The sequence below is a fragment of the Giraffa tippelskirchi genome, chromosome 4 (assembly GCF_054371585.1).
Source record: "Giraffa tippelskirchi isolate mGirTip1 chromosome 4, T2T-mGirTip1v1.2.pri, whole genome shotgun sequence".
Lineage (NCBI taxonomy): Eukaryota > Metazoa > Chordata > Mammalia > Artiodactyla > Giraffidae > Giraffa > Giraffa tippelskirchi.
Window position 1 is genome coordinate 4498899 of NC_137278.1, and position 19628 is coordinate 4518526.

General features: G+C 46.1%; 1 protein-coding gene across 17 annotated transcripts in view; it reads left to right on the forward strand.

The window, feature by feature from the left end:
* Positions 1-19628, forward strand: part of TTF1 (transcription termination factor 1) — a 29374-nt gene that overhangs the window by 326 nt on the left and 9420 nt on the right. For 2 of the 17 annotated variants that reach the window (XM_081590819.1, XM_081590824.1), the window contains exons 2-8: positions 2289-2496; positions 4889-5919; positions 7563-7789; positions 11398-11583; positions 12724-12802; positions 16196-16326; positions 18106-18340. In XM_081590819.1, coding sequence (XP_081446945.1) covers positions 4907-5919; positions 7563-7789; positions 11398-11583; positions 12724-12802; positions 16196-16326; positions 18106-18340 — 1871 coding nt within the window. In that variant the 5' untranslated portion in view covers positions 2289-2496; positions 4889-4906. Of the gene's footprint in view, positions 1-2288; positions 2497-4422; positions 4629-4888; positions 5920-7550; positions 7790-11397; positions 11584-12723; positions 12803-16195; positions 16327-18105; positions 18341-19628 lie in introns of all 17 variants that reach the window. The other 15 variants (XM_081590821.1, XM_081590825.1, XR_014082221.1 and 12 more) reach the window with 10 other exon arrangements.

Genomic DNA, 19628 nt, shown 5'->3' on the forward strand with positions numbered 1-19628 from the left:
CCTGCAGGGCAGGAAGTGGTCTGTTCCGAATATAAATAGGGATAAGTGCATATCCACGGGTAACGAACGCCAGGGAACCGTTTGGGAAACAAACAGGACCCGGAGACCGCAGCCCTTAGATGGCCGACTGTGTCCCTACGCAGCTCAGTGCCACCGGGGAAACAGCTGGACTGTTGAGAAACTCTGTAAGGAGGAGGCGGGACTCAGGAGGAATTAGAGGAAGTGATTTGCAAACTTAAGACTAGGTATAGCGCAGAAAGGTAACACAGAGGGAAAAGCATTCCTGGGAGAATGAGATGCTTTTGTAAATCCCCTGATAAAGATATCATGGTATATTCTGGGGACGTAGAGAAGACAGGATGTCTGAAACCCACAGAAAAACGAGCGGTGGAGAGGTGGTCTTGGACCAGAATAGATCATAAAGGGAATGGTAGATCTGTAAGGATTTGGGATTCTGTCTTAATAATAGAGGCCATAAAAACAAAAGTTTTCCAGTGGGAAGTGACCCTATATATAAAGGTGCTGAGTTCAAGAAACCAGAAGGAGCAGCATACAAGGTATTTACCAAAAAGAAAGAAAGAAACAGATGGAAGGTAAACGAATATTTAAAAGAATTATCTGCCCTGTTCATTGTTCTTAAGAGCGCTTGAGAGAATTCCCAGGTGATCCAGTGGTTAGGACACCATGCTTGCACTACAGGGGACACAGGTTTGATCCCTGGTCAGGGTGGCTCAGCTGGTAAAGAATCCACCTGCAGTGCGGGAGACCTGGGTTCGATTCCTGGGTTGGGAATATCCCCTGGAGAAGGGAAAGGCTACGCACTCCAGTATTCTGGTCTGGAGAATTCCATGGGGTCACAAGAGTCGGACAGGACTGAGCGGCTTTCAGTTTCAGGGAAGTAAGATCCCGCAAGTTGTGTGGCGCAGCAAAAAAAAAAAAGAAATTTTGTTGTGAAGGGGAGGAAAGAGAATAGCTAGGTGGGACTTTGGGATTGGAAGATGGTGGCATCCTTGTTTTTTGTTTTAAGTTAGAAAATAGTCTGAAGAAAGCTGGACGTTGCTGCTGCTGCTGAGTCACTTCAGTCGTGTCCCGCTCTGTGCAACCCCATAGACGGCAGCCCACCAGGCTCCGCCGTCCCTGGGATTCTCCAGGCAAGAACACTGGAGTGGGTTGCCATTTCCTTCTCCAATGCATGAAAGTGAAAAGGAAAGTGAAGTCGCTCAGTTGTGTCCGATTCTTCGCGACGGGATCCATTGCAGAAGGGAGAAGGGGATCCATCTGCCCGTTAGCTGATGGATCACCATCTCTGAGGGGAAGGAGGAGGTTGGGATCCAGCACACAGGGAAGAAATGGCCTCTGACAGGAGAAGAAACACTTCCTTTGCAGCAGCAGGAGGGAAGGAGAACAGGGCAAATGCAGGCACACATGTTAGATTTGGGGGGGAACATATTTCTTAGCTAATGTGTATAAGGGTGTGAGGTCAGAGGCAAGTTAATCTACTTCAGGTCAGAGTGAAGGATGCAATTTTGTAGCTTGTTGAGAGTTCATGTGTGCTGAGTCGCTTCAGCCGTGTCCGACTCTTTGCAACGCCATGGACTGTAGCCTGCCAGGCTCCTCCGTCCATGGGATTCTCCAGGCAAGAAGACTGGAGTGGGTTGCCATGCCATCCCTCCAGGGGATCTTGCCAACCCAGGGATCGAACCCTCTTATATCTCCTGCATTGGTAGGTGGGTTCTTTACCACTAGCGCCACCTGGGAAGATTTGAAATAACCATTTCAAGAAGAGTAGGCAAGTGAGCCTTCTGGAGCACTGCTGTTCTCAGTAAGAACACAAGCCATGTGTGTCATTTAAAACGTGCAAGTAGCCACGTCAAAAACAGAAAAAGGAAAGAGAATCAGGAACGCACATACTGAACAATATCCAAACCATCATTTCATCGGGAAAGCAATAAACAACAGTTCTGGGTGAGCTATTGCTCTGTCTCTGTTCCAAGTCTTTGAAATGCATTGTGTATTTACACTTAGATGCAATTTTGCCTCACCACATTTAAGCACTCAGCAACCTCGTGTGGCTCGTGGCTGCCATATTGGGCAGCGCAGAACTAGAGAGACAGAGCTCAGTTGCTGGTCACTGCTCAGGTCCCAGCTGTAGTCACACCCAAGGGCTTAAAGCAGTGCCCTTCTGCCCAGTTGTGAGTTTTTTCCTCCAACTGTTCTTAACAGTTTCAGGGCAGCCAAAGAGAAGCCATTAATTCATTCTCAAAACCTATTTATTGAATTCTTCCTAGGAGGCAGGCACTATGCTAAACGCTGGGGCTATGGTAGTGGAGGAGACAGCCAAAGCCCACTGGACCCTCTCTGAATAGGCCATCGAGTTGCAGCCGTTAAACTGCTTACAGCTGAGGTCTCAAGGAGGTCAGAGCTGGGTGTCCATGTATCTCTGAGTGACGCCAGGAGGAGAGGCCTCCACCAAAGCTCCTGGTGCCTCCGTTGAAGGTGCGATCATGAGGCTGGGGATTTGGCTTTTAATCTTACCAGTCCACATGTTTGTCATTCCCTAACCTTCCAGCTACACAATTCTTTTTGTTTTAATTTATTTATATGCGGCTGCTGCAGGGGCTTCCTCTAGTTGTGGCGAGCAGGGGCTACCCTTGGTTGCGGCGCACAGGCTTCTCACTGGGTGGCTTCTCTTGCTGCAGAGCAGAGCACAGGCTCTAGAGCGCAGGCCCACTTGTTCGCGGCACGTGGGGGCTTCCTGGGCCGGGGATTGAATTCAGGTCCGCTGCATTGGTGGGGGGTACTCTTAACCACCAGACCACCAGGGAAGCCCCACAATTCTTACAGCTGCTTTACTACCTAGGAAAATGTAGGTACCTTCTGTAGAAAATGTGCTTAGCATTCCAAATTGAAAGACCATTGATACAGAGAGGTCTCCAGAATCTGTTGTTAAGCGAAAATAGCAAAATGCAGATCATAAAATACTGACACTGTGTGAGGGGCTTCCCAGGTGGTGCCAGTGATAAAGACCCCGCCTGCCAACGCAGGAGACAGACGAGATGCAGGTTTGATTCCTGCATCAAAGGGGAAGATGCAGGTGGGGAATATCCCCTAGAGGAGGGAACGGCAACCCACTCCAGTGTTCTTGCCTGAAGAATCCCATGGACGGAGGAGCCTGGTGGGCTACAGTCCAAAGGGTCACAAAGAGCTGGACACGACCAAAGTGACTTAGCACACACACGCCTTCTGTATGAGAAAGGAGGAGGGATACGCATAGATTATTTTGATGTTTCAACCATGTAAACATATTTCCTACTTACAGAGAAGTAAAATCTTAAAAATTGAAACCTAGAAGCAGTACAGAGCAAGAAGAGTTATGGCATGTTTGTAAAATTATAGTTTAGCCACGTCTTTTGTGAAGTACATTTCTGTTCCTGTACTTAACCTGCAGAATGCACGGGCTCTGTATAAGAACTGACTTGGGAGCCTTATTAAACTTCATTCCAACTAACTGCAGAACTTGGGCTCTTCGGTGAACCACTGATAAGTTAGTTTGAGGTCAGTGGTTGCCTGCTGTCCTCCTTGTGAGCCACAGCTGGGCTAAATGCTATAAAAGAGAAATAGTCTGCTGTGAAAGTATATTGTCTGGGGAATAGACAAAGCCCAAGGGATCAGGAAAACTTTCTTTTCTGTCTTTCTCTTTTGTAGATACTTAGTACATTTATATCCTTCATTTGCTTGTTTTTAACACAAGTGAAAGCAGCCTGTGCCCTTGTTCTGCCCCTTGCTTTATAAAGTGAACTATTTAAGGCATTCAAATAAGGGTAGACAAAAATATAACAAACACCCCTGTACTCATTACTCCAGTTAGAAAATAAAAGACTACAGGGACTTCCCTGGCAGTCCAGTGGTTAAGACTCTGCACTCCCACTGCAGGGAACAAGGGTGGACCCCTGGTTACAGAACTGAAATCCCACATGCCATCGTAGGGTGTGGCCTAAAAAAAAAGGAAGAGAAAGAAAAATATACAGATATGAGAGAAGCTTGCTCTCTACTTGTCCCTAATCCTTGATTTGCCAGTGTACTGTGTCTATAGTTTTGCCACGTATATATCCATTCAGAAAAGATACATGAAGCTGTTTTTTTGTGTTTTAAATGTAGTATATATGGTTGTTATTTAGTCTGACTCTTTGCAAACCCATGGACCATAGCCCGCCAGGCTCCTCCATCCGTGGGATTTTCCAGGCAAGAATACTGGAGTGGGTTGCCATTTTCTTCTCCAGGGGATCTTCCTGACCCAAGGATCAAACCTGCATCTCTTGCTTGGCAAGCAGATTCTTCACCACTGAGCCACCTGGGAGCCATAATGCGTATATTTTTTTAATGTAATATACATGGTATCATAATGTATATGTTCTTTTAAAGTTTTCCTGAAGAAGCCGTGTTCAAGCCAAGCTCTGAAAGATGAAAGGAGGCAGGAGGCACGGAGGGGTGGGAGGCAGTGGAGAGCATCCTGGAGAGAGGAAATCATGTTTTTATCAGACTTTGAGCCAAGGAAAGGATTGGAGCATGTTTGGGGACCCAAAGAAAGAAAAAGAAAAAGGCATGTTTGGCTGGAACACGGAAGAGAGGTAAAGAGGAGGGGGATCAAGGGCCTGATCACGCCAGAGCTTTGTTCTCAGATAATGGGTTTTTTTCCTATATCATAAAGGCAGTAGAAGCAGACAAGTGAGTTATAGTGAGCTTGCTGTGCATTTAGAATAATAGGAAATTTATAATCATGACTCCAGGCTTATTGTTTGTCATGCAATTTCATCTTTCTGTGATTTTGTTTTCTTTCTCCTGAGGCTAATGTATAAAATGCTCTGCAAAAATAAACCATGTTGTTAAGTTCCCCTACAGGAGTAAAATGGAAGGAGAATCAAGCAGCTTGGAAACCCAAACTCCCAATTTCGTGAAGAAAAAGGCTAAGCATTCTAAACATAAGGACAGACATCGGAGGCATTCCCAAGAGAGTTTCAGAGCCGCCCCCCTGGCAAATGAGCAGTGTGACATAACTAAGAGGAAAAAAAAGAGGAAGGACAGCCAGCATCTCATTTCTTCTCCTTTGAAGAAATCAGAAATCTGCGATGAGACTGAAATGGCCACGTCTAAACCCAAAAAGAAGAAAAAGAGAAGAAAAAGTGCTTTGGGAGTCGACGAAGAAACAGGTGTTGCGTATGTCCTGGTGGATAAAGAAAATATTGAGAACACACCAAAGAATTTCAGAAACGATGTGGATGTCGTTTACGTTGATGCAAGCAAGGAGCAGAAGTCAACAGAAGGGCCTGAAGCAGACGAACCCCATTCAGTTACTAAGCCACGTGAAAACACCTCCGAGGAATTGCACGGTGAAGTTCGGAAGAAGAAGAAGAAGAAGAAGCATAAAAAACGTCAGAGGGAAGTTGAATCCTGGGATGCTGTCCAGGAAAGTCCAGGTGCAAGCATTGCCCTGCCTGGGGCAGCCTCCCAGGAGCAGGAACCGCAGCCTCAAGTGGACCAAGAAGGTGGAATCTTGGAACTCCCAGTGTCTGCGGGTCACAGCAAGTCCAGGAAAAGGAAGAGGAAGCATCCAGATCCCCCAGAATTCGAGGCCTTGCCTGCACCCAAGAGGGCCTTGAGCGTGTACTCGGAGGGATCCCAAGTGGCTGATGAGGTCGAGACTGCAAGAGGCAGTCAGGACTCTAGCGGCCTCAAGAAAAAGTCTAAGAAAAGGAAGCGAAGATCTCTTGAGAGCACCGTGGAGCCTGGTGATTTTTCAGTGTCCGGGAGGAGCTCTGAGGACACGCCTCTTGATTCACTGGAAGGTACCTTGATTGAAGAAAGTGCGAAACCCAGGCCACAAGAGGAGAATCCCCAGGCCTGTTCCGGAGAGGTGCAGAGGTAACGTGGGAGTGTCGAGCCTTCTTCTGATGGTGTACGTCTTGTGTGTGAATCCTGCCTGTGACCTCTTTGTTCAGCCCAGCCATAGTGAGTGGTAGAAATCATAAAGAGGTAGACCATCCGGGCATAGAGTGACGTGCGGAACTAACTGCATAACTTGGCAGGGACCTTCCTTTCTTCGTGTATATGATAAGGCAGTTAGATTCTGTTTTCACTGAGAACTTTTTATACTGGGTATAGCCAGTTAACAGTGTTGTGATGGTTTCAGGTGAACAGTGAAGGGACTCAGCCCTTACATATACATGTATTCGTTCTCCCCCAAACTACACGCCACCCCCGACCCCCCGCCGCCGCCTCCAGGCTGCCACGTAACACTGAGCAGAGTTCCTTGTGCTGTACAGTAGGTCCTTGTTGTTTATCCATTTTAAATACAGCAGTGTGTACATGTCCATCCCAATCCAGCAACTGTCCCTTCCCCCCATCTTTCCCTCCCCCTGCTACCACCACCCTAAGTTCCTTCTTTAAGTCTCTGACTCTGAAATTCTGTGCATAAGTTTAAAAGGCATTTTAAGACCCCAAAGTTACCTTTGTCTATATGCACATAGATAGGAGAAAGGATTAGAGAACTCAGAATGTTATTGGAGCAGGAAGAAAACTTGAATTAGGGTTCTCCCTAATAAAAGAAGTTTAGATATTGTTATTTACACAGCTATCGTTTAAATATGCTGGCTTATGAATAAATGCAGGATTTTTTTTAAACCAGTTTATCTGAGTTCCTGGCTCTTGGATCAGGTTTCCTCCCCATTTCCATATCAGTGACTTTGTTCTCTTTGCTGACTAGAAGATTGTCCTGGCTTGAAGTAGTTTCATATAGAAGTTAAATGGCCTAGGGCCCAGCTCACATCATCTTCTGTGTCATCTCATCAGGACGTTTTAGATCCCTCATAACGAGGCAGGAGTGTTCTAGGCCTGTGGTTCTTGTATCGAACTGTGAACCTGTGAAAACTGTCGACCCTTTGTTCAGACAAGCGCATACAGTTCCAGTTTCATTTTGGTTCATTTACCTGTCTGAGCAGTTAGCTGACAGAGTTGACTAAGAGAGGCTTTGGACAGCTGATTGAAAGATTCTGGGGATGAGTTAATGATCAATACATAGAAGACCGTGTTTCTTTATACTGCAAAGCGGAAAAAATATGGCCATTGTTAATTGCACTGAAGCAGTGGTAACTATGAAGACCCTAAATACTGACTTATCTAATTATTAACCGTTATTATAGAACATAACTCACTGAAAGAGTCCCAGAGGTGTCTGGAGTTTCCATGCGCATAGAAGACAGCCTCGTTTATTAGGAAGTCAATCTCTAAAACAATAAGCTTGAGAAAGACTAACATAAGAAGCAACACCTTGTGGAAATAGGGCTTAGGGCTGCATGTTTACCTTCTTGTCAGCCCCAGAGGTGTATCCGAGTTAGGAAAGCTGTTCAATACATTAAAGAGTTTAGACATCGTGGACTGAATCAAGTCCAGGATCCCCGCAAACTTTAATGTTGTCACAGTCTAAATGAGAGTCATTATAAGAAAAGAATCTGAAAGCCGTTGGGCACGTGACCTATCGAGGTTAATCAACCCAGTGTTTCTCCTAGGTCAGAACCTACAAATGAAGACGAAAGCAATTTGGAATCGGCTAAAGATTCCGAAGCTAAATATTTATCTGAAGATTCACGAGATTCCGACGATCCGGAGGTGGACTTGGAGTCTGCGGTGAAGCAGCTGCAAGAATTCATCCCCGACATCAAGGACAGGGCTGCCACCACAATCAAGCGGATGTACCGAGATGACCTGGGGCGGTTTAAAGAATTCAAAGCCCAGGGTGAGCTTGTGGACTGAGCTTGAATGTTGGTCAGACTTCTTTGCTATTAATATGTGTGTAAATTGCCCTGACCTCCTTTGTGCACAAGTTCAGCTTTACAGGTTTACAGGAAGCATCCTTTAGCTGCTTTCAGCTTCATCTCCTTCCAGAACCGTCGTCTGTGCTATAAAATTAGCAAAATGAAGTACGATGGTTTTCCTCTTTTTTGGCACAAGTTTTGGTAGGGGAGGTGAGGGAAGAACAAGGCTGAAAGAACCAGGTGATCGCAGATGAAGCCTGGAAGATGCGAGGAAAGAGGTTAAGTGGCTAAGAGGCTGGGAACGATGCGCAAGTGAGATTAAATGAAAACACTCACATCAAACATCATTGGCTTTGATGAGATATCATTTCCGGGGTGTTAATTGGAGGGTGAGCTGGTGGTAGTTGCCATGGTTTCAAGCAACACCCAGCTTGGTCTCCTCCTTGATTTCACTGCGTTACAAGAACCTCTCAAAAAGCCTATTGGATTTCAGAATGAACTGCAAGTGTAGGGCTGAGTACTGCAAGTGAGGGGTATTTACTCATGAGTATCTGCCATGTGACACCCGGTGCCACTGGTGACTGAAAAAAGTAAAAACGGGGTGTTAGCCTTACAGAATTCATCGTATTGATAAGATTAGTTTTTTAAAAAATAGACAAACTAAGCAAGAAGATCAATTCATAGAGCAATATCTATGGAAGGACCCCATTTTATTTCTGTATTCTATGTTGAAATTTTTATGAGTGTGTATTTTACAAAAAGATTTTTAAAATAAGTCTGGGACCTACCTGGCGGTCCAGTGGTTAAGCCTCCTCACTTTCAATGCAGGGGGCACAGGTTCAATGGTCAGGAACTAAGATCCCCCATGCCACGTGGCTTGGCCAAAAAATAAGTAAGTCTAAGAATGGGAAGGTGTACTGTGTAACGCAGTCAGTAATAATGAGATGTGAGTGCTTGGAGTTATGACAAGGAATAGAATGTGAATCGCAGTGACCTTGACCCCTCCATCCCCCAAGGTCCACGCACAGAGAATATACATATATGTTGGTGTATGTGCCAGCCAATTGGCAGCACTGCTTTAGGGGGCTGGGTGGCAGAGGCGAGTGAAGGGGGGCTTCTTCTGTTTCAGTAGTTTGAATTTTTAATGTATATTACTCTTCAGTTCAGTCCCTCAGTCGTGTCCGACTCTTTGCGACCCCACGAACCGCAGCACGCCAGGCCTCTCTGTCCATCACCAACTCCCACAGTCCACCCAAACCCATGTCAAGCGAGTCGATGATGCCATCCAGCCATCTCATCCTCTGTTGTCCCCTTCTCCTCCTGCCCTCAATCCTTCCCAGCATCAGGGTCTTTTCAAATGAGTCAGCTCTTTGCATCAGGTGGCCAAAGTATTGGAGTTTCAGCTTCAACATCAGTCCCTCCAGTGAACACCCAGGACTGATCTCCTTTAGGATGGACTGGTTGCATCTCCTTGCAGTCCAAGGGACTCTCAAGAGTCTTCTCCAACACCACAGTTCAAAAGCATCAATTCTTCTGCGCTCAGCTTTCTTTATACTCCATCTCTCACATCCATACATGACCACTGGAAAAACCATAGCCTTGACTAGATGGACCTCTGTTGGCAAAATAATGTCTCTGCTTTTTAATATGCTGCTTAGATTGGTCATAACTTTCCTTCCAAGGAGTAAATGCCTTTTAATTTCATGGCTGCAATCACCATCTGCAGTGATTTTGGAGCCCAGAAAAATAAAGTCAGCCACTGTTTACACTGTTTCCCCATCTATTTGCCATGAAGTGATGGGACCGGATGCCATGATCTTAGTTTTCTGAATGTTGAGCTTTAAGCCAACTTTTTCACTCTCCTCTTTCACTTTCAACAAGAGACTCTTTAGTTCCTCTTCATTTTCTGCCATAAGGGTGGTGTCATCTGCATATCTGAGGTTATTGATATTTCTCCCGGCAATCTTGATTCCAGCTTGTGCTTCTTCCAGCCCAACGTTTCTCACGATGTACTCTGCACATAAGTTAAATAAGCAGGGTGACAATATACAGCCTTGATGTACTCCTTTTCCTATTTGGAACCAGTCTGTTGTTCCATGTCCAGTTCTAACTGTTGCTTCCTGACCTGCATACAGATTTCTCAAGAGGCAGGTCAGGTGGTCTGATATGCCCATCTCTTTCAGAATTTTCCACAGTTTATTGTGATCCACACAGTCAAAGGCTTTGGCATACTCAGTAAAGCAGAAATAGATGTTTTTCTGGAACTCTCTTGCTTTTTTGATGATCCATCAGATGTTGGCAATTTGATCTCTGGTTCCTCTGCCTTTTCTAAAACCAGCTTGAACATCTGGAAGTTCACAGTTCACGTATTGCTGAAGCCTAGCTTGGAGTATTTTGAGCATTACTTTACTAGTGTGTGAGATGAGTGCAATTTGCGGTAGTGTGAGCATTCTTTGGCATTGCCTTTCTTTGGGATTGGAATGAAAACTGACCTTTTCCAGTCCTGTGGCCACTGCTGAGTTTTCCATATTTGCTGGCATGTGGAGTGCAGCACTTTCACAGCATCATCTTGGAGGATTTGAAATAGTTCAACAGGAATTCCATCACCTCCACTAGCTTTGTTCGTAGTGATGCTTCCTAAGGCCCACTGGACTTCACATTCCAGGATGTCTGGCTCTAGGTGAGTGATCACACCATCGTGATTATCTGGGTCATGAAGATCTTTTTTGTACAGTTCTTCTGTGTATTCTAGGATGTCTGGCTCTAGGTGAGTGATCACACCATCGTGATTATCTGGGTCATGAAGATCTTTTTTGTACAGTTCTTCTGTGTATTCTTGCCACCTCTTCTTAATATCTTCTGCTTCTGTTAGGTCCCTAGCATTTCTGTCCTTTATCGAGCCCATCTTTGCATGAAATGTTCCCTTGGTGTCTCTAATTTTCTTGAAGAGATCTCTAGTTTTTCCCATTCTGTTGTTTTCCTCTATTTCTTTGCATTGATCGCTGAGGAAGGCTTTCGTATCTCTCCTTGCTATTCTTTGAAACTCTGCATTCAAATGGGTGTATCTTTCCTTTTCTCCTTTGCTTTTCACTTCTCTTCTTTTCACAGCTATTTGTAAGGCCTCCTCAGACAGCCATTTTGCTTTTTTGCATTTCTTTTTCTTGGGGATGGTCTTGATTCCTGTCTCCTGTACAATGTCACTAACCTCCATCCATAGTTCATCAGGCACTCTTGTCTGTCAGATCTAGTCCTTTAAATCTATTTCTCACTTACACTGTATAGTCACTTCCACTGTATATTACTCTTAATATTTCTTTAAAATAACTCTGTAAGAAGGGATTGATGATACAGCAGAGGTCACACTGGAGTAGGATGACCAGGGGAGACTTGGGGAGGACAGTGTGGCTTGAGCTGAACTCCTTAGGGGAACAAATGTCCAGGGCCCAGGCAGGGGCTACTCCCTGACAGGTGGGGAGGGGCTGACAGGCGCTGGGTCATAAGTTGCTACAGACCTAACGTCAGTTTGCTTTCATTCATTGTTGACAATTGTGTACCCTTTTCTCCCACCCTCACCGCCCCCCAATCCTAGGTGTCACTATTAAATTTGGCAAGTTTTCTGTGAAGGAAAATAAGCAATTGGAGAAGAATGTGCAAGAATTCCTGTCCCTGACGGGAATCGAGAATGCAGACAAGCTGCTGTACACAGACAGATACCCGGAGGAGAAGTCTGTGATCACCGACTTAAAGAGAAAATACGCGTTCAGAGTGCACATTGGTAAGTTTAGAACTGTGGGCTTTGTGACCCTCCACAGCCTTCCAACCTTACATGGATAATCACGGTGATTGCTGAGCACAGGGTCTGACCCACCCACTGCAGCAGCGCATGTTAGCTGCTGTGTTAACAGCAGTCCTTTTACTGCCAGCCTGTACTTCCAGGGGTTTGGAACATGTTCACTAGTGCGTTGACAGATGTAACAAATGATCAGCTTCCAGGTTTCCTGCATGCTTATGCTTCAGTGCTGTCCGATTCTTTGCTACTAGGTAACAGTTACAGTTTTGGTTTCTCTCCCAGTCCTGTATGTGTTTGTTTGTTTGTTTTGCATATGCTGCAAAAAGTGCATCCCTCTGTGTGCCAGCGTCTCCCAGGGTCTTTAAGTAGAGTCACATGTGTGCTTTGAGCTGGGACCCTCCTCCTGGAGGTATCCCTGGAAAGTCAGAGAGGTCATGAAGCAGTATAGGTTTGGACTGAAAAAAAAATCTCTTGTGACTCGTGGGGGTCCAGTGACTAGGACTAGGCACTCCTCATGCAGCGGGCCTGGGTTCGATCCCTGGTCAGGGAACTGGACACCACACGCTGCAGCTGAGAGCATTTCCACGCCACGACTAAGACCTGCTGGAGGTAAATAAATAATGATAATAGTAAATCTCTCTTGAATTTAAAGAGGAGAATTTCTTAGGTTTTTGTCTGGAATGCACAAAGGAAATAGAACAGTCAGCCCCTGCTAGGGGACCGTTTCATCTTTGGAGTGGAAAAGCAGGAAAAAGCTTATTTGCTTGGAAAAGTTATTGTTTTATCTTACAGAGAGGTGCTGGCGTGTGGCTTCCACCTCAGCGTCCCCTTCTCCTAATTCAGTGCCTTTGCCTCATGAAGTTCTTTTCATGAATTTAGGAGACCAGAAGCTAGAGAGCTTCCATACTGAGCATGTAGTTTTCAGAGATCACCAAGGAAATGGGGTTTTGTATCAATATATCTGATCCCCAAGACAGCTTTTTGTAGGACATAGGAAGTCCCGGCCTCCACCTGGGGTCTAGGGTCGCTCATGCAGTGAAAAGGGGCTCTTCTGGGTTTGTAATTGCGACTGCGTTCCACGCCACACTCCCAGTGTCCCTCTGACCACCTCTGTTCTGGCTTCAGGTAAGGGCATTGCCCGGCCCTGGAAACTCGTATACTATCGAGCAAAGAAGATGTTTGATGTCAACAATTACAAAGGCAGGTAAGAAAAAACCGGAGCAGGACATTTCTGTAGTGTCTGTGAAGATGTAAGTCAAAGGGTCCACAGTAAATTGGTGAAGATTCTTGTGTGTGAAACGAGATGTGTTGTCACGTGTATGTCTCCAAGGACCCTTTCAGGTGTCACCTCCTGAGTAAATCTTCCATAGTATTCCTCTTTCTAAACCCCTAGTTTTTACTTCCTACTTTCATCTTAGCACTAGCCACGTGCCGCCTCTTACCATTCCTCGTGAGGTTTTCTCAGCGGCCTCCCAAGTTGTAAGCTCCTTGGGAATCCAGACATTCCTTCTTGGTGCAGTGTGCCTGCGGCACTGAGCCCTGTGCTTTGGGTTTCCAGTAAATATTGGAAGGTGGAGGTGAGCACGGGTACGAGGTCATCCCAGTGTGATTCAGTTGCTTCAGTGCAGAGTTTCATGGGGCGATGGCCAGTCTTTCCTCTCTTTTTTCCTAAATAAAATACCCAATTATGGTCTGTTTCTAACACTCCAAATATAACAAATGTAGATTGAGCATCGGTTGTGGGTAAGCACTCTGCTTAAGAACAAAGGGATTCCCTAGTGGCTCAGACGGTAAAGCGTCTGCCCACAATGCAGGAGACCCAGGTTCAGTCCCCGGGTTGGGAAGATCCCCTGGAGAAGGAAATAGCAACCCATTCCAGTACTCTTGCCTAGAAAATTCCATGGATGAAGGAGCCTGGTGGGCTACAAGTCCATGGGGTCGCAAAGAGTCAGACACGACTGAGTGACTTCACTTCACTAAGAACAGAGGGATGAGCAGAAAAGCATCAGCTGCTGCCCTTGAGGTTCCAGACGGCCACCAAGGGCTCCACCACTGATCCCACCTCCAGGAGGCAGACAGTGTGAACCTATCAGGGCCACTGGGACCTCCTTAGCGCCATGATTTTAAACCAAGACATACGTATTATCAGATCGTAACACAGATAAGACCTTGGTTCCTTTTCTGAAACTTTTGCCGGAAGAAATAAAGCTGAAGTAGAGGAAAGGCGTTCCAGAGGAACTGGAACCTGCCCCCCTGCCCCGCTTTCCCAGGCCCCAGTGTGCCACAGCTGTGGACGGAACTTGAAGAAAATTCACCAGAGATGACATTGTCAGTGGGACTTAAAAGAACACTTTTGCTAAATCAGTGTTGGCAAATGAGGTAAGCTAGGTGTGGGAATGACATCTTTAGAATAACGGAAGTCTGTCATTCTGATCATAAAGTTCGTTGGTGCTATATTTATGTTGTGGTGGCTGTGTACCCTAAGAATGTTTTTACAGGTTAAGGAATTCTTAAGTGAAAAAACCACAGAAAGTCAAAAATCAAGGAATTGAAAGGCCCCAAGGGGCTGCAGAGGTCAGAACACTTGTTCCCTCATTTTCGTCCACTCAGCTTCTCACCGCCTCTTTTCTGCGGCTTCAAAGGCGCTCTTAAGTCATTTTTTAAATCTCAGTAAGACCCTGCCTGCCCTGAGAAGGAGGCTGCTAGAAAGCTTGATGCTTAGTGGTGAAGGATTGCCGTTCAGTGCCACTCAGCCGTGCTCTGCATGTCAGATACAGTTCTGAGAAGGCTGGAATCTTACTGTCCTGAGATAGTTGTGGATCCCTATCACTAGAGATGGTTAGTATTTTATAAAGGCTGCTTTTGTGTCATATTAGTAATAACATCAACCACCACTTCCCCCACCCCATCCATAAAGAATTGTAGAATGTCATAAAGATGGCTTTTTCTTCAGTTAAACATTTCAGGTGTTTGATCTCAAAAATCTCTTTATAGTGCATTTTAGTTCTTTTCTTCAATATCTTTGTTTTTATGTGGGGTTCATACACCTTAACTTCCATAAACTGACAGATATGTGCTAAGCCACCTGTCACGTCTTTATTGAGTGTCTATTATGTGTCAAGCACCACGGGTACCACAGCGTAGAAAGTCCACAGGGGCCCCGCCCTCTGAGGATGTCCCCTCCAGAGCTGTGCTGTCCGTCCCGGGACCACCAGCCTCACATGGCCGTGGAGCACTCAAGCTGTGGTTAGTCCAAGCCTTGCTGTACCAAAGAATAAAATACACACTGGACTTAGAAGGCCTAGTATGGAGAAGAAGTGAAGTGAAAGTCACTCAGTCATGTCCGACTCTCTGCGTCCCAGTCCGTGGAATTCTCCAGGCCAGAACACTGGAGTGGATAGCCTTTCCCTTCTCCAGGGGATCTTTCCAACCCAGGGATTAAACCCAGATCTCCTGCGTTGCAGGCAGATTCTTTACCCGCTGAGCCGGAAGAGAAGCCCGAGTGTGGAGAAGGGAATATAAAGTCCCTTATTCATTCTTTGAGGTTCTGATTACATGTTGAAATGGCTGCAGGTTTAATACATTCAGTTCAGTTCAGTTCAATCACTCAGTCGTGTCCAACTCTTTGCGACCCCATGGACTGCAGCACGCCAGGCCTCCCGTCCATCACCAACTCCTGGAGTTTACTCAAACTTTAATACATTGGGTTAATAAAATGTATTATTAAATTAACTCATCTAAAACCAAATAAAATTAATTTTCACACAACCCCTAGAAATTTCTAAGTGACACAGTTGACTCAGACATTTCATTGGCCAGTGGTGGTGTGGAGGAAGGTCAGGCAAACCACCACAGTACACGGTTGGAAGTAGCGACAAGGGCAGTAATGGGACAGCAGGGCACCACCAGCCCTGACGGTTAGGAAAGCCTCGCTGAAGACGTATCGTTTCAACTGCATCTGAAGAGCCGGCAGGAGCTTTCCAGGGGGTCGAGGTGCGGGGAGAGGAGGGCTTCCCATCACAGGTCTAGAGGCTGGGGTGTCTGGTGGAGCTGAACCGTGGGGAGCGCTGGCCTTTGTGGGCATAGTCAAAAAGTCCAGGTTTTATTGTGCAGAGCCTTAATGGGTCTGGCTGGGGAATAGCGTGATCCATCTGCCCTGGCCTCTGTGTAAGCAAGCCAGGCCTCTGGCCAGGGACCATGGTGACTGATTTATAGGATGTCCACGGGTGAGATGGGCTTCCCTTGTGGCTCAGCTGATAAAGAATCCGCCTGCAGTGCGAGAGACCTGGGTTCGATCCCAGGGTGGGGAAGATCCCCTGGAGAAAGGAAAGGCTACCCACTCCAGTATTCTGGTCTGGAGAATTCCATGGACTGTATAGTCCATGGGGTCAGAGGCAGACACAGCTGAGTGACTTTCACTTCACTGTCACGGGTGAGATGCCGAGGCAGAAGGTGGCAGGGCTCTGGTCCCTGGTAGCCGGTGCCCTGATGGCCCACTGCACTCAGCTGCTTCCCGCACCGCAGTGTGCCCAGTGAGGATACAGGTTTTAAGCTTCTGGTTCCCGCTCAGCTGGGACTTGTTTTCTCTTCCTCTTAGGTACAGCAAAGGAGAAACCGAGAAGTTGAAGATATACCAGTCCCTGCACGGGAACGACTGGAAGAAGATTGGCGAGATGGTGTCTCGAAGCAGCCTCTCCGTGGCCCTGAAGTTCTCCCAGATCAGCGGTCGTAAGTTGTGGTCCCTGGTGCCCACTCGGGTGAGCCACCCAGCCCAGAATGACCCAGGGCCCAGGCATCACTGCCCACCTGTCTGCTGAGAGAACCATCACTTTTTCAGCCATTCTGTGACCGATTCATTTCTTCATGTGTATTATTGAAACCACACAACCCTTACTCACCAGACTGATTTCTATACTGCACTGAACTCAGTTCAGTAGCTTTCAGCCTGACTGTAACTGCCAGACAAACCAAAACCCAAGGAAGCCAATGGACAGGAGAGCCTGGGCTGCCAAGGTCCATTCCCCAGGGTAGCCCAGGAGACCATCGGAGGGAGGGACTGTTAGGTGTGGATATTTCCCACAACCACTGTCAGCCATCTCCTGTCTCTTTTCCTCCTCTTTCATTAAAAGCTGCCTTTGTTGTATTCTTCACATTAAAAAAAATCCCCAGTTAGCTTTAAGAAGGCAGTCCTTAGTGGGTGTTGGCATCAGCCCAGAAGCTAAATCAGTGTTGGGTTTCCAGTAAACATTTGAAGGTGGAGCTGAGCACGAATATGAGGTCATTCCAGCGTGATTCAGTTGCATCAATGCAGAGAGTTTCATGGGGCGATGGCCATTCTCCTGCCCCGCAGGCAGAACAGGGCAGTGCATCCCAGCCAGGTGTCTGCATGTCTGCATGCGGTAGACCCTGAGGGGGTTGGAGACCAGGCCTTCTGTGCCACCAGTGCCAGGCAAGCCTCAGCACGGCCAATTCTGCCAGTTTCCAGGAAGTAAAGCAAGTGTGGATTTGCATGCACGTGTGAAATCAAAATATCTTTTGGGAATTTTACCTTTTTTTCCTTGGGACTCTCATGACTTTTAAATATGCATCCTAATTGTTATTGAGGAAATAGTGACAGTAACACTCTGAGGCCAAATCAAAGATAGGTGTAGCCTGCCGGTTTGCGGCCTCGTCCTTAGCATGTGAGCAGCTAGACAAGAAGGGTGAACCGTGGATGCTCTGGCACCTACAGCGGTGATTGGCTGTCGAGGTTCTCAGGTGCCTTCGTCATCACGTGCTGCGGTGGCCTCACTGCCCCGTGAACTCCGCTCCAGGAACGCTTGTGGGGAGTTACGCATATAACATGGAAGTCCTTTGGTTGCTTTTTTTCCCACTAAATGTTTAGAGAACTTACAACTGCCTGCAGGAGAGATTACTCTTAGAAACAGGAAGAACAGCTTTTTCGAAGTTAAAAACAAAAAATAGATTGCTTTAAAAAAGGGTTTTGGGGGTTTTTTTGGCCATTGGTTGTATGTGTGTGCATGCATGTATGTGTATACACACCCTTGGTTCTTAAAAAGAATCTGTGGGCACTTTAATAGTTTCATCTTGATTTGCATGTAAACTGTTTATATAATTCAGATGTTGTCCATTGTCTTTTGGGAAGTGTCTGATTTATCTTTTTGTTTCTAAAGACTGTTTTTCTGGAGCAGTTTTGGGGTCACAGTTAAAGTGAGAGGAAGATACAGAGATTTCTATATGCCCCCCTCCCCTACACATGCACAGCCTCCCCCACTATCAGCACCCCCCGGCAGAGTGGCCCATTTGTTACAGTCCATGAACCAACAGTGGCACGTCTTAAGCCCCCAGAGTCCACAGTTGACAATAAGAACCCCTCTAGCTGTTGTACCTTCTGTGGGTTTGGACTCATGTCCAGTGACATGCATCCATCATTCTGGTTGTGTTTTTAATACTGTGTTTGAAAGCAAATATATTAGCAACTTCAAGACCATCCTTTTATGTCAACAGAAATTAATCATGGTGCCTGGAGCAAGACGGAAACCCAGAAATTAATCAAGGCTGTTGAAGAAGTGATTCTGAAGAAACTGTCTCCCCAGGAGCTAAACGAGATGGATTCTAAACTGCAGCTGAATCCTGAAGGCCGCTTGTCGATTGTTCGGGAGAAACTCTACAAAGGCATATCCTGGGTGGAAGTGGAGGCTAGAGTGGAAACCAGGAATTGGATGCAGTGTAAAAGTAAGTGGTAAGTTTGAGGCTTCTTACCTAAATCTCAACAAGGTGCCAGCCTCCCCCTTCTCGGCAGTTTCTAGTGGGTGGGTGGGCCGGGGAGGCCACTAGGAGTACCCGCGACTACCACATGGAGAGCCTTGCAGGTCAGGAAGAGTCCTCTCTGATCCTCGGCTCCAGCAACCTCGATGTCAGTCTCTGATCTAAGATGGCACTTAGCCAACCCTGATTCATTGTGTGGCTATTTCATAAATAACTTGAACCTTTTTAATTCTTTTTATTATTTTAATTGAAGTATACTTGATTTACAATGTTGAGTTAGTTTCAGGGGTATAGCTAAGTGACTCATTTATATATATAGAATTTTTCATATTCTTTTCCAATATTTATAAGATACTGAGTATAGTTCCCTGTGCTTGTACCTTGTTTATGTGTTTCATATCTAGTAGTTTGTATCTGCTAATCCCCATCTCCTAATTTGTTCCTCCCCCACTGACCCTTTGGTTACCAAAAGTTTGTTTTCTATGTCTGTTTCGTAAATAGAATTGAATCTTCTTAATATTGAATATTGTATTGTATTGACTTCTGGTTTCTTCAGTCTGTCCCTTTCTTCATAAAACAACGTTGCTAGAACATTCAGGAGAGAAATCACAAGCCTAATGATTAGAAATAGCTCTGCCTCTTTATCTTTGCTTTCTTTGTTTCTTTTTTGACTTTGACTTTCTCTTTCTCATTCAGACTCTTCTTTGCCGAAGCAGGGCGGCCATATGTTCATCCTAGAAGGTTTTTAGGTGCATCCGTCACATAGAAGTAGTTTCAGTCCAGCTCTGGCTGCACATTCTTTGCCTGGGGTAGTGTTTCCCAGCTCTGGAAAGTCTCTGCGCTGAAGTGTCAGCTGCAACATGATAGCTTGCAGCAGTGGTCCTTCAGCTCACGCCCCAGGCCGCCTACACAAGGGGGGCTCCATCCACTTGACTATTAAAGAAAAATGGACTCCAGAGCGGGCATGTTGTGCATTAAAAGCAAACTCCTAGATTATGCTGTGTACTGTGTATATACGTTGCAGCTCTACTTACTGTAGGGTACTTATTTAGAAGACTGTCCTCAGGACATCAACTCCAAAGAACAGATAATGTTTTCGGAGGCGAAATGGGTACTATGGAGGAATCAGAGACCTTTCTACCTCTGGTATCTTAGACTTAAAGAAGTGGGAGGGCTTCCCTGGCTGTCCACTGGTTTAAGACTGCACTTCCACTGCAGGGGCAGAGGTTTAGTCCCTGGTTAGAGAAGTTCCACTTGCTGCA